The sequence below is a fragment of the Dermacentor variabilis genome, chromosome 2 (genome assembly GCF_050947875.1).
Source record: "Dermacentor variabilis isolate Ectoservices chromosome 2, ASM5094787v1, whole genome shotgun sequence".
Taxonomy (NCBI): Eukaryota; Metazoa; Arthropoda; class Arachnida; order Ixodida; family Ixodidae; genus Dermacentor; species Dermacentor variabilis.
Window position 1 is genome coordinate 55,327,848 of NC_134569.1, and position 25,201 is coordinate 55,353,048.

Below are 25,201 nucleotides of genomic sequence, written 5' to 3' on the forward strand. Positions count from 1 at the left end.
GCCGAGTCGTTAAGTTCTTGTGCATAAAATCACTGCATCAACTTGGTACATATGTAAACCGATGTAAACATCAATGGTTGGCAATGGCTCCACCTCATCTTTTCGGTGCTCTATTCACACTTTGCGAAAAGTGTTTTCCTGTCGCTATGCAGCTATAACTGTCTCAGAGCGCACAGATGTGATCTGAATGTGCAAAACGTTTCTCGGTGCATATCGCGTTTTGTAGCATCGGTTGTGTTTGCTACCGAACGTCAAGGGATCGACTGCGTCACGTCTCCATGAAGACAGGTGTTCCACTCTCCCAGCGACAAGTCGAAACACCTAACATTCTAAATGTTGCTTAAGTTTTTGAATATTGAGTAACATTCCAGACTTCTTTAACCGGCTTGAACTGACAGCCGGTTACGAAGGATCAAGATGAGTGCCGTCGCTGCAATTCGACTCTACATTGACAAGATGATAGAAGAAAGTGGGCCGGGAATGAAAGTGTTGATGATGGATAAGGAAACCGTAAGCTAACCACGTATTCGAGCCGTTTAGTCGTTCTTAAACCTCACTATGTTGTAAACGTCGCAGAAAACTGGTGTGCATGCACGATGCAAGATGACCTCCAAGGGGCGTATTGTGCGACTCTCCAAATGGTGATGCCATTAATGCCGGTAATACGCTGTAGCATATTTAGTAATTCTGGTGCTAACTTGCTTAGTCAAAAGACAGTAGGAGGCTGTTGGAACCTATATGCTAATTTGTGTTCATAAAAGGCCGCACGCCGTGCTACTTAAGCACATCTGTTCTGAGAAAAAAGCATCCTGTATCATTGGCAGTTCAGAGACCGTTCTTGGTTTCTAAATGTATACCTTTTTGTGCCTTTGCGAAAATATGAAACTTATCTATTCATTACATATAAAAGTAATGCTACTTGCTGCATAGTTAGTTTCGTATATGCACGGCTTGAGCTTGCTTTCCTTGAAAAATATCCGCGGTGTACATGTTAAGGTTTGGTATACTGAAGCAGTGGCACTACAATCAAATTGAGTAATCAAACAGTCATTGATGATATCTTTGTGTCAACAGCATCTATATGCTGAAGACATTAAAACCACCGTGCGGTACACGTCTGACTCATTACTGTCAGTGTGTATGCTCCTCCGGTGCCCTCTACATGGTACCCTTTCAAAATATAACTAAGACCACCAAATCTTTCATAACAGCAAGCTGATTTGTGATTTTAGAAGTCCCACTAATATGAACACTTGTCATGGACAGCATACAAACCCAGTTACAACACATTGATGATGGCACCTGTCAGAGAAATATTTCCATTGCTACATTTTATAGTAATATTGTTGTTGGAATGTGTCAAGTTAGTTGACAAACTAGCACAAAAGGTATGTCTCTGTTTCTATTAAACTGATGACACTATTGTGCATGGGCCAAGAAAGCTACTTGGTAAAACCGAATGGCTTACTTTATTTATGAAAAAAAAAAAAAATACTGTAGCTCATGCTGTTAGAAGTGCGATATTGTCACAGACAAAGCCACAAAGGACTTTGGTCGACGCTATAGATCTCTTTATATAACGCTGTCCTGGCACCTTCGTTGTTCTCTTCTTCTGTGAGCCACCCAACATGCCTAGCATGTGGCACTGAATCGCACCAGTCGAGGTCGCGGCATTACCCCCCTCCCTAGAAGCATCATCTCGATGCGGAACATTGATGCAGTGGAGATTGCCACGAGGATATTGTTAAGAGAGACGTAGATGGTAAGAGAGAGGTGTGGAACTTTGCGTTCAGCGGGAGTGGTATAACTTCAATCTAGAGACGTGAACAACATCGGACAGGCGTGGGTGTCGGGGACGGCAAGTGGTGCCTTCTCCTTCAGGAATCATTTCGTATGTGACGTCGCCGAGTCGTTGAACGATCCTATAAGGTCCAAAGTAGCGGCGCAAAAGTTTCTCCGACCGACCACGCTGGCGGATCAGTGTCCACACCCATACTATGTCACCGGGTTGATAAGTGACGTCGCGGTGACGAAGATTATATCGGTTGGCGTCGTTGTGTTGTTGGTAGCGAATACGCATTCGTGCGAGCTGGCGCGCCTCTTCGGTGCATCGAGTGAATTCGGCAGCATCAGTGACAACATTAGAACAGTAGGTGGGTAAGAGCATTGCGTCCAACGTTGTGACAGCTTCCCGGCCCTGCACCAAGCGAAAAGGGGTGAAGCCGGTGGTTTCTTGAACGGCAGTATTATATGCAAAAGTAACATATGGGAGAACGTCGTCCCACTTTTTGTGGTCGACGTCAACATACATGGAAATCATATCAGCGACCATTTTGTTTAGCCTTTCTGTGAGCCCATTCGTCTGGGGATGGTAAGCAGTGGCTTTGCATTGAACTGTACCTCTGAGAAGCATGATATCTTCGGTGAGCTGCGCTGTAAATGCTGTGCCCCGGTCGGTTATAACCACTCTTGGAGCACCGTGGCGGAGTACGATACCATGTGCAAAGAAGTTCACAATATCATTAGCAGTGCCTTGTGGGAGAGCTCGGGTTTCAATGTAATGTGTAAGGTAGTCTGTGGCAACAGCAATCCAACGGTTACCAGTCCTTGACGTGGGGAATGGACCAAGCAAATCTATGCCAACCTGCTGAAAAAGGATCCGCGGAGGGTCCACGAGATGGAGGAGTCCGGCGGGACGCACGGGTGGTGTCTTGCGTCTCTGGTAGTCGTGGCATGACTTCACGTATTGCTTTACGTCACGGCGAAGGTTAGGCCAGAAGTACTTTTGGCATATGCGTAAAAACGTCCGTGTGAATCCCAAGTGGCCCGAAGATGGCTCGTCGTGAGAGGCCCGCAGGATGTCGTCACATAGTGAAGACGGCACTACAAGGAGGCAGGCAGTTGTGGTCGAGTGAAAAACCAATTTGTAGAGAATGCCATCGTGGAGAAAAGATGAGGATAACTTGCGGATGAACATACGAGGTGGCTCTGGTAGACGGTTCTCAAGGTAGTCGATGAGAGGCTGGAGTTCTGAATCATTGCGCTGTTGCTTGCTGATGTCTGATACTGAGATAATGGACAGAAATGCGTCCTCTTCATCAAAGTCGCATGGCGACGGTTGAAGTGGAGCACGTGACAGGCAGTCGGCGTCGGTGTGTTTACGCCCGGACTTGAACGCTATCGTCATATCGTATTCTTGCAAGCGAAGACTCCAGCGTGCAAGACGGCCTGATGGATCCTTCAGATTGGCGAGCCAGCACAATGAATGGTAATCCGTCACAACTCGAAACGATTGGCCGTACAAATATGGTCGGAACTTAGCAATTGCCTACACAACAGCCAAGCATTCCTTCTCCGTAGTGGAATAGTTCCTTTCAGCTGGAGACAAAGTGCGGCTTGCGTACGCAATGACGCGCTCGGCACCATCTTGCCACTGTACGAGGACGGCACCAAGGCCAATGTTGCTGGCATCCATGTGCAACTTTGTCACAGACAAAGCCACAAAGGACTTCGGTCGACGCTATAGATCTCTTTATATAACGCTGTCCTGGCACCGTCGTTCTCTCCTTCTGCGAGCCACCCAACATGCCTAGCATGTGGCACTGAATCGCACCATGTGGCTGTCAGCTGTGTCGAGGTCGTGGCAATATTGTGTTTTTATAGTGCTGGCAGAAGCATTAGAATGTGGACATGCTAAAATAAACTAGAAAGTACATCTCCCTTTTCACATTTGTCAGCACGTGTGACAGTGGTGCGATTCTCTCACAGCTAGGTGCGTAGTTTGGGCATAGAGCCCAAGTATAGTACTCAATTTCATGCATAGCAGGCAACACTATGAAGGCTCGAGAATCTTCTCTAACCCCTCCCATTCACAGACAAAAAAAATAGTGCATTACGTATGAAGGCAAGGTATAGCTATGTATTGTGTAATTCAGTGTAACAGTAAATCTGTCACATTTATGTTGCAAGATATGATGCAATCATCTTAATCTATTTACCGCTGAAAGATTAGAGCGACACGTTCCTGGGAACAGTGGCTACAGTGCACCAAAACGTAGCACGTCACATATTGGAAGCATTAGGGAATATAAATAATCTGTGATTTGACGTACCCTTATGTCCGCAAGTTGTAGTTATAAATGTGAAGTAGTTTTTACATAGAAGGCATCTCATATAGATAACTGCACAGCAAAACGTGTGGAGTGTGGCTTCTATGACTGCACTAGTTGCACAGCTGATGTAACATTGACTGCTGAGAACGAACTAGAGTACAGCTCCCAGTCACAGCACAATAGCACATTGTGAATTCGACTAATCAAGGATAAAGAAGTGTTTTACTTTTCTTACTTTTTGCATTTAATTTTGGCTTAGTAACATATTATGTCTGGCCCTTGGCAATAAACACTACATATCACTAAACACTACACATCATCACATCACATCACTAAACACTACACATCATCAATAATGTATTCTATACACTATATAAAATTTGTTAGAGCTAGGCTCGGACAAATTACATTTGTACAACAATCTCATCTCTCTCTGTCTCTCTCTTTCTTTTTTACATATTGCAGTCGTGTTATAAATATAACGACAGACTGTGCAAGTGGATGGGACACAATAAGGCACCAAATAATATAGTACAGAACTTCTCGCCCACTCTGCCCTTTGTGTCCTTTTGCACCTTCGCTATTTGCACTCTATGCCATTTTTCAGGTGAACAAACTCGCCCTAGGGAAAGTAAAGCCTAAGTGGCTCCTCTTTTTTAATTTGTGCATGCCCAGCTCATTTGCTTGACTTGTATTTCCTTCGACGTTGTGTTGCACTAACTTGGTGTCATTACTACAGTTGTAGCCCAGCCCCACGTGACTGTATAACTGTTGTGTATTGGTTTTCTGTAAGTGTTTTTGTTAGCACTTTATACCCCCAACCACAAGGAACAAATTTTTGACTAACTTTTGGCATCGTCGAGAACAATGAGACCTTCGGAGCAATGCTTGTTCAACACCAATGTCTGCCTATGTCAGATCACATCGCTGACACCCGAAGGAACCAAAGTGGCTAACAAAGCATGTGATGCTGCTAGCAAGGTGACACAAAGCAGCTAGCAAAGCGCATGACGCAAGCTGGCATGGACGTTGCAAATTTATCGAAAACTTGTTCCTTGTGGTAGGTCCACATGATTTGTATACTAACTGTTTTCTGCTGCATTCTTATTGGCAGCCCTATGTGGAAATTAGGAACTGCCATGTGACAGCATGCTTACTTTTGTTTTATTCTTCTGTGCTATTATCATTACATAAATTCGCAGAGGGTGCCAGTATTCAGGGAAACACCTGATTGTTATTCAGGGCTTGGTGTCGCATAGCGGCACATGGGCTAGGGCAGGCTTTGTTGTGGAAGGTCATAAATTAGTTTGGCCATCTGAAGTATCCAATGCCCAGTACACAAAAGCTTTCGCATTTTGCCTGCATTAGAATCCACCTGTGGTGGCTGAAAAAAAAATTGTGGTAGGTCATCACCCAAATAATATTCCAACAATTACTGCAAAGGTACAATTGTAATGCAACATGTTGTGTAGTTCTTGTGTTAATAAGGTGTCACATCAATGTGGTACTACCATTTCATTGAAGAAAGCAAGGGCATAGTATGTAGTAATATATATGTAATTTACCAATCGATCATTCTTAAGTTTTACCTACTTTTTTAGAAATTGTCTGTTGCAGATAGCATAATTCTAGTCCTTGAGCTGGATTATTCAAAGGAGTGGACATTACTTGCCGGGAAAATCAAAACACAGTCAACTAATTAACAAAGTGCTAAATAACTTTTTAATGAATTACTTCATGGCACATATTGCAGTTTACGAATTGTAACTGGGGAATTCGCAAGGCTTATCCACTTTTAATGAATGATAAGGATAACACAGCTTCGAGATATTCATTGCCAAATATGTGACTAAATACATGTGTGTTCCAGTTACTTTTGTGTTGCAATCACCCGCTGTGGTTGCTTAGTGGCTATAGTGTTGGGCTGTTAAGCACGAGGTCACGGGATTGAACCCCAGCCATGGCGGCCGCATTTTGAGGGGGACTAAATGCAAAAGCACCTGTGTACTTAGATTTAGGTGCCCCAGGTGGTCCAAAATTCCGGCGTCCCCCACCACCTGTGCCTCATAATCAGAAAGTGGTTCTGGCACAAAAAAAAAAACCCAAATTTAATTTTTTTTTTTTTTTTTGTTCTGCTCTGCATAAAGATGCTTTTTCTTAAACAAGTAAGTGGAACAGTGCATTTTTACTGCAAGTTTAATGGCATACATCTTAGAACCCGTGCCATCCTGAAAATTTGTTCCACAAGGACATGCCTTGCAACCTAACCGGCTACAATTTGTAAACTGCAATATGTGTTGTAAATTGATTAATTAAGAAGTTCACTAGTGAATCTTCATTAATTAGTTGATTATGTGTTTTGATTCCTCGTGCAAGTAATGTATGCCTTTTTGAATAATCCATCTCAAGGACTAGAATTATGCTCTCTGCCACAGGCAATTTTTGAAATATTCTTTAAAACTTTGAAATGATCACCCTATAGTCTAGCATGCAAATCAATTGTTTCCTTTCACACTGTGCACCAAGATAGGTAATGCAGTTGTAGTTCTGTCTTGCTGATTATTACAGTGTTCATCTAAATGTAGCACTGTTTATACTGTGAAACATGCATGCTTTGTTTAATCCAAACAATCACCTTGTTGAATGTTTTCAGACGACCACAGTGAGTGTCGTATATGCTCAGTCAGAAATGCTGCTCAAGGAAGTGTACCTCTTTGAGAGAATTGACGTGTGCGCTGGTACTGAGGCTATGAAGCACATGAAATGCATAGCATTCCTGCGGCCGATTCGAGAGAATGTGGAGCTACTTGTCCGGGAACTGAGAAATCCCCGCTACGGTCAATACTATATCTGTGAGTCAATGTGTATCTCTTCTCCACCACAGAACAAGCTCTGTCGTGTTGTTTCTCGAGTTAGTGCATGCCCATTACAATGTATGTTACTTATGTAAGTGATGCAGTGCATTCTGCAATTTTAATACAGCATGTGCTGATTCTGCATGAAGTGCAGCTCAGTAAACATACCTTTTCAAACCATCCCCATTCGCCAAATTTAAAGGTTCTTAAGTTTTGCCTTCAATTTAGAAGAAGATTGCAATTTCTTTTTTTGTGAACTGCTCAGTCACAATTGATAATGCCAGATAGAAAGAAGGAACCAGGCATCTATAATTGGTGATAAAGGTTCACAGGCCTACCCTTCGTGGAAGAGTGGTGCAGTGATTACCTCAAGGAGTAAAACTGAGCATGGAGGCATGATAGTTAAAGCTAGTTGGTTTGGCTGCATAGGTTCTGTTCGCCCAAACAGTGGCTCTGCTAGACCCCTACTTTTGATAAGTAGTGTTTACTGGACATTACTGGCATAACAGCTTATTGAGAGCATGCCGCTATCTCCAAGCATACATTTATTCTGAATGTCTTCATCACATTTTTGAAGAGCTGGCTTCAATTTTCTGGCCACAAGCAAGCTCTGAAAACCTGGTGTTTTTTTTTTTTTTTTTTTTGTTAAGGAGCAGCATACAGTTTTGATGTCCGTGGTTTTATGCTTTATTGGTAGTGTTAGCAAATAGTTGCAAGTTTGCTAAGCTCATGATTACTTGGAGATGCTAGCCAGCTTGCCAGTGACATAGATGAACTTTTTACATAATTTTTTTTCTGTAGACCTAATGCTTTCTTTGAAGAGTAAAGTGCACATTTGCACCCATGACTAGTGCATGCCCGACCAGCGAAAACAGAAATAGGGATCTCTAGAGGAACTAAATGTGTGCCCTGATGTTTCTGATCTGCAGATTTTAGTAACACAGTTAACCGCAGTGACATCAAAGAGCTTGCGGAGGCTGATGACCAAGAGTGCATTCAGGAAGTCAAGGAGTTCTTTGGTGATTATGTGGCCTTGGCACCTCACCTATTTTCATTCAACCTGACTGGCTGCTTTCAGGTATGGGTCTCGGGGGTTCGTACACCTCCTTGAAATCCTGGGAAACCCTTGAGCTTGGAAAATAAAGATTCAAGGGTCCTTAAAACGCGTTGAAAATAAATGTGCTCCTTGAATTCCTTGAAAATTGGGCTGAGTGACGACTTTTGAACATTCAGTGTAACAAAATCCGCATCGGGGCTATGCCATGGACATTGTATATAGGAAAATGATCCTTGAAATTTTCTTTTCAGTGCTGCTAAATGATGCAGTGTGGCATATCCAGATCCACCAGGGACAGGCTTGTTTAAATTGTCATTGCCATCTTGGAGCTAGACGAAGCTAGCTAAAGCAACCAAGCCATATCGCTATATTTGTTGTTTTGCTAGTTGGTTTATACTGCAGCATTCTCCATTTTCCAACCATCTCTGGCTGCATTTTTGAGCCCTATAGACTCTATATATGCATGGTGGAACGCAAGTTTCAGCCATTTGGCTTAAATGCAGTGCATATTTTTAGCGAATGTCCGACACTACTAACCATCATGTTAGAAGGCGATTGACATCATTGCAATGGAAAAGTAAACTTTGAAAAATTCCACTGAAGGGTTTGAGGTATATCTTCAACTCAGCAGCTGCTCAGCTGCAAGAAATTGCAGCTATGAAGGAGATTTCAGTATGTTTCAGTGTATGTGCACCAATTAGGTTTGTTTCTCCCTCCTTGAATTTCGGCCTTCAGCATCCTTGAAATGCTTGAACTGTGCTTGAAGTTTGAGTCGAATGTTCTGTATGAACCCCGGGTAAGGGTCTGCTTCTGATACGACTGTCAGGAGGGGTTATATGCAATGATGATCCTGTGGTTGCTGAGCTGTGGAATAGTATTGCTAGTTCGTTATGATCTGTGCACAAAATTGATTGTCTTATCAAAAAGTACTTGTTTTTTAAACATATGCTTCTGTAATGTCTTTTCTGTAAAAAAAAAAAATGTTGCTTTCTTTTTGTCCCCAGTCCCTCGCCCTGTCGCGCTCACTTTTGCAACATTCCTCATGCAACTGCCTAAATCTATGCCCCCGTGCACGTAGGGTCAGCGCTGGAGCACGGCTGCCTTTGAGAGGAGCGTTCAGGGTCTGGTGGCACTGCTGCTCAGCCTGCGCAAGGCTCCCGTGGTGCGCTATCAGTGCAACTCAGAGCCAGCACGGCGGCTGGCTGAAGGTGTCTCGGTAAGGCCCATTTTCAGCCAACTGTGCGTCATCTACTAGAATGTCCTCCGAAGGGATGAAAATTGTTGTAGACCATTTGGTGCACATTCTGACATTACAATGTTTTCAAACAAAGTAGTTGTAATTACAATCATTACTTCTTTTCCTGTAAAATATACCTGTCTGCAACAGGGCCATTTAAGAAGACTTGTGAATGTTTGTGTATACATTAAATTGCCATGCTTTGGATTAAGAAGCTCGAACATCAGGAAGTCTAGAACCACAACAAGTGTCTGAAGAATTTAATTGTGACATGGTGAAAGCAGCGAGTTCAACTTAGCTTACAATATGCTGAATTATTTCATCATGTTAGTTTGCAATGTGACATCAATATCTTGAAAAAATCTGCTATTAATGCTTACTAATCGACTGATTGTACTAAATACAATAAGTACTAGCATCTGTTATGCGTGACTGCAAACAATGTGGAATTGGTATCATTTGCATAGGGGGCCTCATTTTTTACTATTAATAATTTTTTATCTTGGCATATGTTAGTTGGTGCACTATGTGTACAGTTGAACTCATCACAAGAGCCGTACTTTAAATTGTAGTTCATTTATTAGAAGTGAAAGTGATGCAGCTCTAAGAGAATTTTTTAAACACTGGCACTGTAGATGTATGAAAACCTAGCTGTGAGGTTGAAGGGTCCCTTTCTCCCGTGTAGAAATTTATAAAACATGATAAGTGTTGCTAAAAGAATGCCAAAAAAAGCAAACATCCAAATATGAAAAGATACTAGAAACTTCACAAGGAAAAAGATTACACAGTGCGCAGGCATTCCTTTCACTGGGTCATTAGGTAATGATGTTACTGTTCGTGGAAGTGATAAAAAATGTGTACTAGTGCAAACGGGATTATGAGAGAGAAAAAGTGTGACATAAATAGTTAAAAAGAAAGGGTGACTGGTGTCATCATCATTTATGTTGTGGCATGGGTGGTAGAGGGTGGTAGAGCTCACTTTTGCTTTTCATAATGCTTAGCAGCCATAACAGGGACTTTTCACTTCATACCAGTTTTGTTGTACAGTGAACATATTCATAGGACAAAGTTAAAAGTGCTAAATTATTAGTTGTAACCACATGATGGCAACAAACAAGGAAGCCAAGTAAAGCATAAAGGAAAGAAACTGCTTTTAATTGCTTTTCTTTTTGTAGAAATATACAATTAATAAGGAGGGAAATAAAAGTGGATGAAAAGACAACTTGCTGCATGTGGAAGCCAAACCCATGCCTTCCACATTAGGCGTGCTATGCTCTAGCATTGAGTGGCCATGGGTTACACTGGCTAATGCTCACAGGGTTGGACCTAGTACACATGCACAGACACCCAAAAATGTTCACTGGAGAGTGGCCACCACAGCAGCTCAATGGTAGAGCAATGCACACGTAAGAAAGAAGGTGCAGGTTTGGCTCCCACCTTTGGGAAATTGTCATGCCGTTCCCTTTAATTTCTGTTTTTATTATTTCTAGACTTAGAGCCAGTAAAAGTACTGTTAATTTGTCCTGTGCTTTTCTTGAATTCATTGAGTATTGCTTTTATGTGGTCATAACTAACAAAAATCAAGCCTTTGGTTCTTAATGTTCTTGCTCGATGCAACACAAATGCACTTTGTATCGGTTGTTTGTGGCAACAGCATATGGTATTACTTTTAACATTTGCTGCCTACTGGCCGTAAACACATGCACTCTAGAATTTATCTTCATGTAATCAAAGTAAAATGTTAACGGTGACAACATGTTACGAGTATCTCGAGTAATCACGTGTACACTTCATGGAGTGAGCTGTGCCTTCATGCTCATTCTCGTATATTTTCGTAATTTTGTTTTTCTTTCATCAGAAATAGATCAATGTCGTATTGTGGTCAGCATGTTTCAGCCTTTATTTCACCTTCATCTGATCTGCAGCAATGGATGAAAAGAGAAGCCAAGCTCTTTGACTTCAGGAAACCGGAGGTGCCACCTTTGCTGCTAATCTTGGACCGCAGAAGTGACGTAGTGACACCACTCCTAAATCAGGTAAGCTGCAGATTGATTGTTTAATACTGCACATAAGGGTCACAAACTTCCGAAAGAAAATGAATAAAATAATTGGTACAATTTGATTCCTTCATTTTTCCTCACTCCTGTAAAAGGAATTCTGCCTAACAGTATCATATTTCTGCGTATTCAGTCTCTTACTGACCATTCAGCAAAACATCCTAGGCACAAGAACTTTGATTTGTTTTTCTTATTTTAGAGTGTATCTTCATTTGGATCTCAAATTCAAGCACTTTGCTTGGTTTATAAAAGCACGCCTACTTCTTGGGATGCTCGTTGGTTTGGACCAGAAATAAAGACAAAATCGCTGTACCTTTTTCCATTTGGTAGCTTGAAGCAGTTAAGACTGATCATCACCACATTAAGATTTTACTGTTGAATTTGCTTTCATGGAGTGCTTGTGATGTTAGAAATGATGTAAACTGCTTTCAATTAGAAGATGGGTTGTTACCCAGTCATGTGTTATGGAAATTTTTTTTTTCTTTTGCAGTGGACATATCAGGCAATGGTTCACGAGCTGCTAAAAATCCAAAACAATCGAGTCAACCTTTCACAAGTTCCTGGCATCTCACGCGACCTGCAGGACATGGTGCTGTCAGAAGATAATGACGAGTTCTACAGCAACGTAAGCTTTGTGCAGTGTTTACTATAGGGAAGCACCTGTTGTAATCATGGTTCATTCTTTGTGCAGAACATGTATAAGAACTTTGGTGAGATTGGTTCTAACATCAAGGACCTCATGGAAGAGTTCCAAGCCAAGACAAAAAGTCATGATAAAGTTGAGTCCATAGCTGACATGAAGGTATGTGGCATGCAAAGTTTTCAGCAGTTGATAATACTAGAGCTGCAAGTCAGCAGACTTGACATTTTCTGAAATCTTAGTTATTGCTCATTGAGTGACTAAATATTTAAATTATATTCACTCCCAATGTTGACATTGCTATGATTTTTTATTTTTTTTAATGGGAGGCATCTTAAGAAAGCAGGTAGTCAAGCAAATAGGCAGGTGTTCAGCTTGCACTTAAACCAGCTTGTAGCCTTTTGTGCGGCAGCCTAGACAAATGCATACACGCAATGTCTGCACACAACAGCCATGTGGTAATGTCATGTTTTATGGGACCAGCTACCTCGAACTTGCACACTGTTGACATATGATATTTGTGTGAAAATGACACAATTTCTGTGATATTGACATCTTAACAAACTACCTTGCAATATGTTTAAAACCATACTTGAAATCGGATTCTTTTTTTATTTTCTTTACCCTTCACTGCATGATAAGCTCAACCACTGGATGACTGAGCTGTTCAAAATAGTGGTCCTTGATTTTGTATGACGAATACAGATACACATGCTTGGCAGGGCATGCAGTTTTGTGTGCTCATTTATGCCCTGATAACTTGATAGAGTTTGATAACTTGATAACTTGATAGATAACTTTAGTGCGTGACAAATGACTAAGGAAATTTTGGTGAAATTCTGTGTAGCTGTAGTCACCTAAGGCGAAGTTTGACTGTCTGAGGCACTTTAGCATTGTGTGCAGCCTCAACCGTATTGACTGATTACGCATAACAGTAGTCCTGCATTGCGATTTCTGAAGAGATAAGATAGTACTATGAAAGAAAAAAAAATAGAGAAAGAACAGGAAAGGAGTTCATCAAGTTGGTGGTTTCTCCCTTGCTGGACAGGCATTTGTGGAGCACTACCCTCAGTTCAAGAAGATTCAGGGGACGGTGGCCAAACATGTCACATTGGTTGGCGAACTGTCACGCCTAGTTGGTGCCCACAGCCTACTAGAGGTGTCTGAAGTCGAGCAAGAAATTGTGGCCACCAGGGACCACTCAGACCTTCTCAAGGTATGTTCTTAGCAACACCTAATAAATTAATAATTTGTATTTTGTATGTTAATTGAATGGAAGTTAATATTTATGTTCTACTGACTTCACGAAACACACTATGGTAAGTAAACTTCAAGGTACCTCGTAAATGTGTCCTCCTTAGTAGGCTTTAGCTTGGTACACCTGTATTACCATTTACGAAATGCTGGAATGCTGGTTAACCAAGATGTGTACAGCAGTAGCAGTGTTGATGACTTTTGTGATGGTCACTTTAGGAATGTTTTTTTGTGTTGTACGATTGTTTTCATCAAAACAGCCAGAAATGTGTTTGTAAAGGTTACTTTGCCGCCAACAGGCACTGGAACAGTCGCATAGGAAATAATTATTTGTCCCAATTTTTTTTTTTGTCATGTGGCTCAATGGGGAGTCTGAGATGTTGCTGCCGGCACTGTTGCTGCTATCTACGTCTTCTGGTGTTTTGTAAGCTGTAATAAGTCGACTTACAATAAAGTGACGATGAAGGGACCGATAAAATTAATGGAATTATCTGACGGGTTGAATTAAACAAGACACTGAAACAATGTCAAAACATACCGCTCATTCATTTGGCAGCATTTGCCCGATCGTAACACAATCCCGAACGAAATGCGCGCTCGCTTTCTATGTGTCCAAAGTAGAAAACTAATGTAGATATGACATTAAAGCTCATAAACAAACTAGAAATCCAACGCGTGCCTGATTCTTTAGCACGAAAAATAGGCAAAGGTCTAATATGTGTTGCGCAGTGGCGGTCAGTTTCGTAAAGACAGCTTTGCCGCAATGCAGCTGTGTTATGCAGTAAAGCACACAACCACCGCAAACTCGCTTCTGGTTTTGCATCCGATAGAACTGCGCAGACTATTTCCACCTCAATTTTCTCAGAAAGAAAAGGGCATGTGATAGAATCAGGTAATTATCCTAATAGGACATTGTGAGCTATCATTATTGCTTGAAAATATTCCTAGGGCAAACCAAAAATAGGCATTCTAGACGGGAGATTTTTTTACGTGTTTGTTGTTCCCTGAGCTCTGCCAAGATATGCTGCCACTAAAGGGGTTGCTATTCAAGTAACCATGGGGGTCAGGTGCGTGCATGCTGACTAGTCAAGTTCGAATCATCCAATGAATACCAATATTCGAATTGAAATAACGAAAGTTTGGGCCCATATAAGTGCATGGGCACCACCAGCTGGGACCTTTGGTCAGGATCGAATTACCCGAAAGATCAAATTAACTGAAGTCATATTAACAGAAGTCTACTGTAGTACACGCACAGGAGGCTGAAACCCTAACACGTTTAACTTAAGAGAAGTGTACACATAATATATAGGTGCTATACCCTGGAATGTTTAGCTGATCAAAGAACATGACTTCGCAGAATTCAGCTTATAAGGAGTCTACCATGCATTCATTGATTATATATCTGCCCAATGGTCAGATTTTGTAGTGCAGATGAGTAGTACTATTTCTATGCTGTTTTTGGTTCCGCTAACTCTGTGTTTCTTCCTACTGCACTTGGATGAAACAGTACGATGTACGACTCATTGTACTTTTTCATGGTTCTGCGTCTCACCCTTCTTCATTTGAAAGAAAGTAATTTCACAGATGCACCCCTAAAGTTTGACTTCTCTGCACTTTATGTTACAAAATCCCAATGTGCTGAGATCTGTGTCTGCCATCTTTTCTGGTGTTTTAATTCTTTTTTCTGACTCGATTTCCAATTGTTGTTCATGGTTCCCAAAATTCAAGTTGACTATAACAGTTGACGTTGATTTTTTCTCATTTTCTGCAGCGAGTGCGAAGCTTGATTGGCAGCAGCAAAGTGCGTGACATCGACAGCCTACGTTTGGTCATTCTGTATGCCTTGCACTTTGATAAACATAGCAGCAACGACATCAGTGGCCTAGTGCAGCTCCTGAAAAACAGAGGCATCCCTGAAAATCTATTACGAGTGAGTATCAGAGTCACTCACAAAGCTTAGAAATCTTCAAATTAGAAATGGAAAGGTTTATTTTGATGCATACTTTGTTTTACTTTTTGCTGCTGACTGTTTTTCACTGTATCATCACTGTTGACAAGTTATTGCTCTAGTGTATCCCAAATTTTTTTGGTATTTTGCGGTCACGCACAATTTCACAATTGGTGGTTGTTCCAGTCAGGAGCGATTTTGTGCATTTAGATGCCACACAGAAAAAACACTCGGGTAAACAAACGCATGGTAAGTGATTGATTACGGAAAATTTACTTACTCCTGAGGCTCTCAACAGTACTTGAGCACTGTGTGGCAGTACACGAAGCACTCTCTTGCAAGTCTATAGGGTCCTCATAGTTGTTGTCTTCTAATGTACTCTCCTCCGAGGATGGTTTTCTGACCATCTGAAGGTGAAATATATTTATTTACGGTGCTAAAATCATTGTCTGGTTCACAGAACTTTTGTGAATTTCATCCACAAGACGGGTGCGGCACAAAAATGGCACCGTCCTACTGGCACTTCATGCCATAAACTGTGTGAAAATTACTTCAAGCGTGAAGGAAGGAAAAAAAAGTGTTGCCCTCATTTGGAGACATAGGAGAGTTTCCAAAGTTGGCGCTACCAACCAAAATAACCGGCACAACGCAATCATGCACGCATGTCAGGCGCTTTCTGGCATCTGACTGGAATGGACATTTTCTAGTTAATGTTCTCACTAATTCTATAGTGCAAGAGCCTTGTTTAATCAGATAGTCTGAATGATGTAAATAGCGTTGTACATTATTGAATTATACAAGCACCAGCAACTACTGCTCATGTACTACCGTGCATTGGGCTCATGTTAAGGAACCCCAGATGGTTCAAATTAATTTGGAGTCCCCCACTACAGCATACCTGATAATCATATCATGCTATTGACGCCTGCAGCCCCAGAATTAAATTTATTAATTAGTGAGAACAGAGTTGTAAAAGAAGAAATGGTTGCATAATTTTTTTCGGACACGTTTTAGTTGTGGGAGTTCAGAACCGATGATTCAGGCGCGTTATAGTGTTGTGCGCTGCCACATTTCAGCCTAGATGGTGCATCATCAAAACAATGCTGTTCAATGTGACGGGACTCCAGCCCCGCTCCCCCCCCCCTTTTCTTTCCCCAACCCATAATGTGTTACTTATCAGCTGAGCTAATCTGCGTGGATTGTGGGGTGGGTTCCCAGTCAAGGCAAGAAAGGGTCCTGCTGTAACTTTCCCACCAGTCTAATGTTTGCCCCATGTCAATACTGGACAAATACTGCACAGAGTGACGGTGGAGTCAGTGAATTGGTGTGGCCACCCCTATTCTCTTGCCTCTGTACTTCCGAAGCTACTGGCAGCAATACAAGACAGCATAGCGCTTAATGCAAGAATGCCTCTGAGCTGAGATTTCAGTGGACATTCAAAAGATTGAGACGTTCTGAATGGATTTAGAACTGGCCGATGTGCCTTGTATTGTTGTTTTGCATTGTAATTACTATACATTATTGATTGTCAGGCCTATATTAATTAAGTTTTTGCCATTTGATACTTGCACTGGAGACATAGGGCATCTAGCAAAATTTATTTCATCTGTTTTAATCAGTTATTTATTTTTTCAGATGATACCGGCAGCACTTGATTTTCAGGAACGCAGGCTCCAGCCTAACGATAAGTTCAGTGCTGATAATGTGCGTGCCTTTACAAAGAAAGTCATTAAAGGTCTAAAGGTTAGTTCTTTTACATCTCCTTTAGTGTGTTTCTCATGCTTGAATATGTTTAGGTCGGTGATCGCTCATAATGAAAAACACTTCCTATTAGGCTTGGGAAATCGTACCAGTTTTATGTTGGCTGAAAAGAAAGAGAAAAGGATAAATGAAAGGCAAGGAGGTTAACCAGGACTTAACCCTGTTGGCTAGCCTACACTGGGGGAAGAGAAAGAAGAGGGAAAGATTAAGAGAAGAGAAAGTCCACTGTGGATGTCGCCGATGTGGTAACAGTTTCCTGGTCCCTCTATATCAGTGGTGGTCACTCAGTCCAGATCACAGATGGCCACTCAATCCGGTAGCTTTCAAAAATCGCAGCAGTGTTGGGTGAAAGTTACCAAAAGACTTAAAAGGTATAATAGGCATAACTTAACATGTACAGCAGGACTATGGTTTACACACCCTGTTTAAATCTTAACCTCAGCTTGTCATGAGCAATCATCACGTTTCGGCTTATGACGAACCTGCCTTTTGATGGGTATCTCACCACTTTGTGAATGGCTTGTTGCATGCAAAATACATCAAGTGGTGCTTTTTTCCACAACATAGCTTGCAATAGACATTTTATCATTATCATTGTCATCACTTTTATTGAGTTAGATTTTCCAAACTACAGATACAGTCGAATCACGGCACAATGAAGTGTGAAATTATTGCCACAATGAAGATTTTTTTCACTCCCCGTCAGTGTCCCATAGAAATTATGCACCTAAATTCCCTCCCAGACAAACTACATTGCAGGCACATTTTCACTTCAACGAAGTTTTTACAGAGCAGACGTGAGCAAAATTATTTAAACTGTAGCTCATTGAAACCCCTAAAATTCTTTTTTCATGCTTTGACAAACCATTGACCTTGAAAGCATTAAGAAAAAAAGAGACACATTCACGCAAAAAAAAACAAAAAAACTGGAGCTGCTCGGGCCATGACACAACATAAACAAAACAGAAAGCTGCCATGTTGCGTTGGTAATGGCGATGCAATGTGCTCTTATGGAGGAGCATCTGAGCTCTGAGGAAATGTTTTGGATCATATTGGTTAGGAAAATGGTGCACGTACGAATAGCATACACGCAATAATTTTATTTTTATAGTATTTCTAATTATTAATCTTCTACAAAGTTTCGTGAAAATGGCTCCGGTTGTGGGGATGCGCGACTCTCGCGCGTCCCCTGATATGTTTTTCCCGCACAGCGCGTCTCCTGTAATCTGGCTTCGCCGCATGGCCTGGCGCCCGCGGCGGTCGGAGTGGTTTAGGCGCAGTACGAGAGAGGGTGCGAGTGTTGTGCTGCTAACGCCGCCGACAGGTGGGGTTACTTGGGCACCGAAAGACAAGGCGCTTCCTCTTTGGTTCGGGACAGCATGCAGTGCGGACGTACCGTGCGGCGCGTGCGCCGATCCATGCTTCTCGGAGACGCCTCGCGTGGCCGCCTTTGAACGCGCCACCGTTCGCGTGACCGTACACGCGAACGACCAGGCATTGGGATCCAGCATGGGGCGAACATATTCGCTCGCTATCCGGTCGCGGTGAGTCCGACTTCCTAGATTTGTCGCGCGCCCATCGCCATGTTTTGTGGAAAGCAACTCGGCTAGCAGGCATTGATCTATGAAAGGTGCAATAAGTGCCCTTGTGATTATTTGCACTACTGTGTTGTCGATCCTTTGTCCCAAGAGCATGGGTGTGAGAACCCCACATGGTGTACAACAGTTACTATATGTAGCAGTTGCAAGGTACCGGGTGCGATGAGGTGTTCAGGCAATCCACGCTTCAAAATGAACAATTACACACCATTTGGTCATTGTCTCTCGAAGCTGTTGGATCGTCAGCTGAAGCATGTCGCAGCTGACAAAGAAACGCAAGTTTTTGTCGCTAGAAGAGAAGGTTCGAGTTATCGCCCAGGCTGAAGCTTGAACGAAAAAATCAGTCATCGCATAGAACTTGGAATTCCGGTGAACTCTTTTTCAACAATATTGAAGAGCAAGGATGCTATTACAAAAGCGCTAACTGCAGGGACGTCAAAGATGCACAAGAAAGTGACTCAGCCGGTGAACGAGGCCTTGGACAAGGCAGTTTACACATGGTTCGTGGAGACACGAGCCAAGGAAATTGCCCTCAGTGGTGATGATGTGTGGCAAAAAGTGCTGGATTATGCCTGCATTCTAGGAATAGATGACTTTAACGCCAGCGTAGGTTGGCCGGACAGATTCAAGTCGCACCACAGCATCATCGGCAAAGTTTCGTGCGGAAGCCACTTCGGCGGATAATGACGGTGCCACTGCATGGATTTCAGCCAGCCTTGCAGGCATCCTGAAGTACTGCGCACCATCGGATATTTACAATGCCGATGAGAGTGGGCTCTTCTACGAGATGCTGCCCACCAGGACCCTGGATTTTAAGGGGCTGCGCTGCCACGGAGGCAAGCACAGTAAGAAGAGAATAACTGTGCTCCTGTGTGCTAATGTGGACGGTTCGGACAGGTGGTCTCTTTTGGTCATCAGAAAAAGTGCCAAACCATGCTGCTTCAAAGGAAATCTGAGCCTTCCCGTGAAGTACGTGGCTAACACTTGGGCATGAATGACCTGGGCTATTTTCGGAGAGTGGGTCAAAGCCTTCGACCGCAGCATGGGCAGGTAAGGCCGAAAGGTTTGTCTACTTTTACACACTTGTTTATCATAGAGGACACCGAGCTGGAAAACATGCAGTTAAAGTTTTTCTCACTGAACTGCACCTCTATCATTGAACCTTTCGAACAAAGGGTTATCCAGAGTGTCAAGAGGGCCTACCGTGAGCTTCTTATTCAAAGGCTGCTTCTGAACGCACAGTTGGGCTGCGAAACAAAAGTGGACCTCTTTATGGCACTCCGAATGATTGCCACTTCGTGGTGCGCAACGAGAAGCACCATAATCTGCAACTGCTTCCGCCATGAACGCAGTGAACCTGCCACGCTGAGTTCACTGCGCAGTCTGCCGAGACTTCAGACTCTGAGAACAAAGGTAGCGATGGAGAGGGTCATCGTCTGATGAAGTCACAGACGCAGGGGCAGTCCTGCAGGAAAGTGGAGATATGCATGCCGATGTACATCCCAACGAGTACATCCAAGCCAACTTGTGCGTGGTGGTGCGTGAAGAATTGACAGACCAAGAAATCCTGAAGAGCGAGGAAGACTATTTCGTCGGACGAAGATGAAACAGCCGCGCAACCTGAGTTTGGACCACTGACTACATCGCAGGTCATGGACGTATTCGATAGAATGAGACGTTGCATCAGGTCCCAGGACAACGATGAGGCAATGGCTCTTCTGGCGGCATGCGAGAGTCGCTTTGTGCCATCACTTGGCGAGAACAGTAAACAAGATAACCTGACCGATTTTTGGAATTAAAGCTTGATTTTTTCATCAGCGAGTCACGTATCGCCTATGTATTTGATAATATCACGACAACTAATTTCCGCGACAATGCAATTTTTCGTGTGCCTCGTCAATTTCGTTGTAGCGGGACTCAACTGTAGTGGCAAGCATTCCATACATTCCAGGGTCATACTATTATTTGCAGCGACACCCTAGACACCCGGGAACACCCTAGGTTATGTTCCCGGCCCCGATGGCTACATTTTGATAGAGGTGAAATGCCTAAGCGCAGATGTACTTAAATTTAGGTGCACATTAAGTAACCCAAAGTGATCAAAATCGATCTGCATTTTCTCACCGTGGCAAGCCTCATAATCATATTGTGGTTTTGGCACATAAAACCCCTAGATTTCTATTCATTAATTTTGACCGTGTTCAGTCTCCAGTAGTCTGCACGGCAGCTGTGAAGGACTGCTGAAACTTTACTGCTGTAAGTCAAAACAATGTGTCCCGTTTTACAGAGCTCAAAGAAAAAAATGTAGGTGAATCATGCCTGCAAATAAACGTTTATTCATTGCTGTGCAAGATTTGCTGTTATGTTTGTGTTTTTTAAGCATCTCACTGAAGCATTTAATTCCAAATAAAATGAGCCATTATGGCACTGTGCGAAAAAAAAAAGGAAATTAGCCTTGAGGAGTTAATAGTGAAGTTGTGCATGTTTTTATTGCAGCTTCATGCTCAATCTTTTTAAAACGTTTTGAATGTCGTTTACAGGGTGTCGAGAACATCTACACACAGCATGTGCCACTTGTCTACGACATATTAGAAGACTTGATGCGAGGTCGGCTAAGAGACAGTGCTTATCCTCAAGCCTATGCTCCATCGGACAGGTGAGACTAGAGCAACTATCTGTTTAAAAACAATGCCAGCACAGAACTGTAAACCGTAAGTGTGCACTGTAGTGATGTTAGAAATTGTGGAGCCAGTGCTTTATATGCAGCCCTTTACAAGTGTAGGAACACACGGAGCTACTGCTGAGTTATACATGCTTGGCAGAATTATGAGGGAACAGTTTTTTTTCTTTATTTTGCAAGAAAAGTAAAATGGGAGGATAAAAGGCTTGCATTAAGCTATGAAAGCCCAGTATTCAATATCTCGTAATGAATAAAAGAATTTACAGCTTTCTTGCAGACTAAGTATACACTGTCAGCATAGTGTGCTGTACCTTTATACACTTCTAGCTTCACTTCTAGCTCTGTTTTAACAAATTCACACACAAGCAACTATCATGATATTAGACCTTTTTAGTTGAGTGTTGTTCCATGAACATTTCATGCGCCAGGGCATTGCAAAGAAATACATTATTTTTGAATTTTTTTACAAGTGAGTCTTAGAGAGATGCCAGGGGCCGTGCAGTCAGGTTGGCTGTGAAACGTCACAGAAACAGATTCACCACCACGCTCCACTCAGTTGGTTCTGCAGTAGAGCGAAGGCAGCATTCTGACTTCCACTGCTGAAATGAGCCTTGTGAGGGCACGCATTAGTGTTCCTACACAGTGGCTGTGTGCAAATTGTTAGGATATGCTGGTCTGAGCGGACCATAAATGCTCAGATAAATCTCCTTATTTCCATACTTTAGGGTTTCTTTCCTGTTGCACTTTCTTGCTCATTGTATTGTGAGCTTTCTGAAGGTTATTGTCACGAGGCATCAAGTGAGACATGTCTTTTACTTCACAGCAGCAACATTCTGCGCTACCAAGACATAACAGTGTTCATTGCGGGTGGAGTGACTTATGAGGAGTCCCTCTCTGTATACAAGCTCAATGTAGCGAACCCTACAGTTCGCATCATGTTGGGGGGAACTTGTGTCCACAATTTCTCAAGGTAAGGGAGTTTTTAAAAAAAGAGCTTTATATGTGATGTTAGTGCAAGCTGTTCTTGATTAAAGTTGCTAATGGGATGTTCATTGGTTTAATGTTTTTAATTCTTTTAATGCAATAACTCAACAGCATTCCAATAGCTTGTCAACACACTCACCAGCGTTCACTGTTTGTGCTGATGCAAAATAATGTGGGCCAATGCCAGAGGTGGTGTTAGCAACTTCATGGGTGGGTCTGTCTTAATACCATTGCACAATTTGTCCTCGAACGGGTTTTATGCAGTTTGTAAAGTGAGCCAATTCCTAAAGCAGTGCAGTCGAAAACATGGGTGTGCCAATTCTGATACTGTCACATTGCAGTTTCTTAGGTATAATGTGAGGACCTATAAGTTTTCTTAAGAAAGTGCTATGCTGTAATGAGGCATCCTGTGTCACAGTATGGTTTTCTTAAAATCGGGGTTCATATTGTCATGTGTGACAGCACAAGCAGTGCCGCATTTAACAAGAACTGCAGAGCAGCAAGTCTGGGCATGATCTTCTGGGGATCATCTGTGATTTAACACACAAGCTGTGTGCCCTTAACTGTGCACCCTTATATTGTTTCGAGGACTGACAAAAGTAACATGGTGTCATGTGCGGAAGTGGAAGTCATGCAGAGAAAGTGATGGGAGGTTGTCACCCAGTAGTAAGCCACACAACCACATGCCTATATATAGATGAGGACAGCAAGTGGATATAGTGATAATGTGAATGCAGGCACTCACTTCATCCACTTCATTCCTTCTTTTATATGTTTCCTGTTCACTGGTGGTACCTGTAGTACAAGCACACCCTTGCACAAGCAAGAGAAGGGAAATGAGCTAAAGTTGGTTGGTGTTGCACAAAATTATTTCACAGTGCTTTTGCCACCACGTTCCTACTAGTTTGTGAGTCACTAAGTTTGTACGATGCACTCCTTAATACATTTATGACTAGGTTTGACTCACATTAATATGTAGAAATAAAAAAATAAAATTGTTTTGATGTAGTTTTACCGCATACAGATGACTTGCAGTGTTTTTTTATGTATACAGTCCTGTTGCAGATCTGAAGTTAACATCATAGAATTGCAAGTTTTTGTGTGAAGCATGCAGTTTTGAGCATGATTATGATTTTACTGGTTGTATGACCCTTTTTATGTCTCCTCTTAGCTTCCTGGATGAACTTCGAGCTGCATCTAGTGAATACACAAGGTCGGGAAGACGTCTGTAAGATTGACATTCCATGTTTTCAATATGTGCTCTTGTCTGATTGACACTAGTGTTTGCATATCATCGGAAGAAGGACTTGCATTTGGACCTGGAGAGATATCTCTTGTTATTAGGAGGTGGTCTGAAGTGCTGCTGTGAATGTGAAGTGGGATGTGGTGGCATCCTTGGCACTTGTTAAAAGAGGAGTCTTGTTGACACCAACTGCAACTTTGTTAAGCTTGTGTGAATATTGTAAAGTTCTTCCTGCATCTAAATGTGTGGAATTAAACATTGTATGAATAAGAACTGTGCCCTTCTTCTGTGCTTGAAATAAAGTTGTCATAAGGTCCAACACAATGAGATAGGTAAAACTGTTTATAAGAATTATCTATGCTTGCAGCCCAGTGGCTTCCTCTCCATACATAGAGCAAGTCAAATGATAGCAAATGCTGTCATATGAACAAACGTAGGGCTTCAGGTTGCAGCAGAGCAGACCACAGACTTTCCAGCAGCACCGTCCCATTGTACTCTTCAACACAGCAAAGACGCAATGTGTACTGACACAATGCGTCTGCATTGTTACGAGTATACTAGAAGAGAGGCCACAATACTAACCACCATACACCAAAACAGCATCTAGCTATATTAATGAAGCACATGAAGGTAGCTTATTTAAAGCCCAGAAATGGGGGGCCTGGGCTAGTTACTTATACTGATCTAAAAGGGAGCATTCAAATCCTCATGAGATAGCCTAAAAACAAACGGAGCATGTGCACATTGCACGTTACAAGCATCATGATGACCCAGAATGGCCTTTATCATGCATTATTCATTTGCCTAAGTGCAAATGGATCAAGGTGCAATAACACACCTGCTTGCATACTTAAAAACTTCACTGCGATGGCACTAGTGCACAGGAACTACTTGCAAAGACCTGCCTCACTTATTGTTTATTATAATGTCCGACTCATTACTGTTACAAAGGCTACAAAAGTCAGCGAAAAAAAAAAATGGCAGTTTTGCTCGAAGGTGAAGCACTGAAAGCAGTGGAAAGGTTTAGCATTGCACTCAAGCTCATCACATGGTATTCTAACAATACGTATAGGCAACATGGCGCAACGCAGCACATGAGACATACAGCAGCAGGATCAGTGTCCTGGCATGCCACAACACTGGTGTGATGGTTGTCGGCAGCAACATTGCAGGCATTGCACCGCGATAGTGCATGAAATAGGGCCAATGGAAAACCATCAATGTTTGTTGGTGCCCAATGAAAGGATTAAATTGATTTAGCTAGATGTTTACCATTTGTCATGCTCAGACCAGCGTACTTACCAGGTGTGGTATGCACACAGCTCCTCGACAGGAATTCCTATGTGTGTGCACGAAGCTCACAGCTGTAGTGAAAGCCAGGATCCTGGCCTGGCTCTGGCAGAACCAAGTGAGCAGAGTGCAACAGTGTGGCCACTTGGCTTTGTCACTTTTTCAGCCAAATGCACTGTGTATCTCTGGAGGCCTTCTAATCCAGCATGCTCAGGCCACGCATGCACCGTCGATACCAGGACAGCACGATGGCGATGGTGTGAGTGCCCCCTTGAGTGTCCATATAGTTAATATCAAAATAATAGTTGCAGCTTGATTCAGCTGTTGCTGTTAGTTCACGGGGCTTGCATCTGGCCCACTAGTGGTTCCTAAGGGCCCCATGAGTGCAACTGGAACATGCCTGATGTGGCTGCCAATGAGGGTGCAAGGTGCAGGCCAGCAAATGGCATAATGATGGAACTTTGCTTGCAACTTCTATGTGG

The 25,201-nt window shown here is 42.5% G+C and overlaps 1 protein-coding gene across 3 annotated transcripts; it reads left to right on the plus strand.

The window, feature by feature from the left end:
• The first annotated feature begins 44 nt into the window (after positions 1-44).
• On the plus strand, positions 45-23,702 carry Vps45 (vacuolar protein sorting 45). Of its 3 annotated transcripts, XM_075680606.1 has the most exons (14): positions 45-510; positions 577-659; positions 6,766-6,964; positions 7,897-8,045; positions 9,103-9,240; positions 11,187-11,297; positions 11,809-11,943; positions 12,010-12,120; positions 13,007-13,174; positions 14,987-15,145; positions 16,799-16,906; positions 21,063-21,178; positions 22,026-22,172; positions 23,358-23,702. In XM_075680606.1, the coding sequence occupies exons 2-14, from the start codon at positions 597-599 to the stop codon at positions 23,416-23,418; spliced, it is 1,665 nt and encodes a 554-aa protein (XP_075536721.1). In that variant the 5' UTR covers positions 45-510; positions 577-596; the 3' UTR covers positions 23,419-23,702. The 3 variants fall into 3 exon arrangements, with proteins under 3 accessions (XP_075536721.1, XP_075536720.1, XP_075536719.1); XM_075680605.1 differs by lacking the exon at positions 577-659 and having other exon boundaries at positions 22,029-22,172; XM_075680604.1 differs by lacking the exon at positions 577-659 and having other exon boundaries at positions 46-510.
• Positions 23,703-25,201: the final 1,499 nt, after the last annotated feature.

Bases quoted from the DNA above. Each gene is read 5' to 3' on its own strand.
- Vps45 (XM_075680604.1), top strand. From the start codon at position 418: ATGAGTGCCGTCGCTGCAATTCGACTCTACATTGACAAGATGATAGAA. The intron at 511-6,765 runs GTAAGCTAACCA...GAATGTTTTCAG, and splicing joins TGATGATGGATAAGGAAACC to ACGACCACAGTGAGTGTCGT. The intron at 13,175-14,986 runs GTATGTTCTTAG...CATTTTCTGCAG, and splicing joins ACCACTCAGACCTTCTCAAG to CGAGTGCGAAGCTTGATTGG.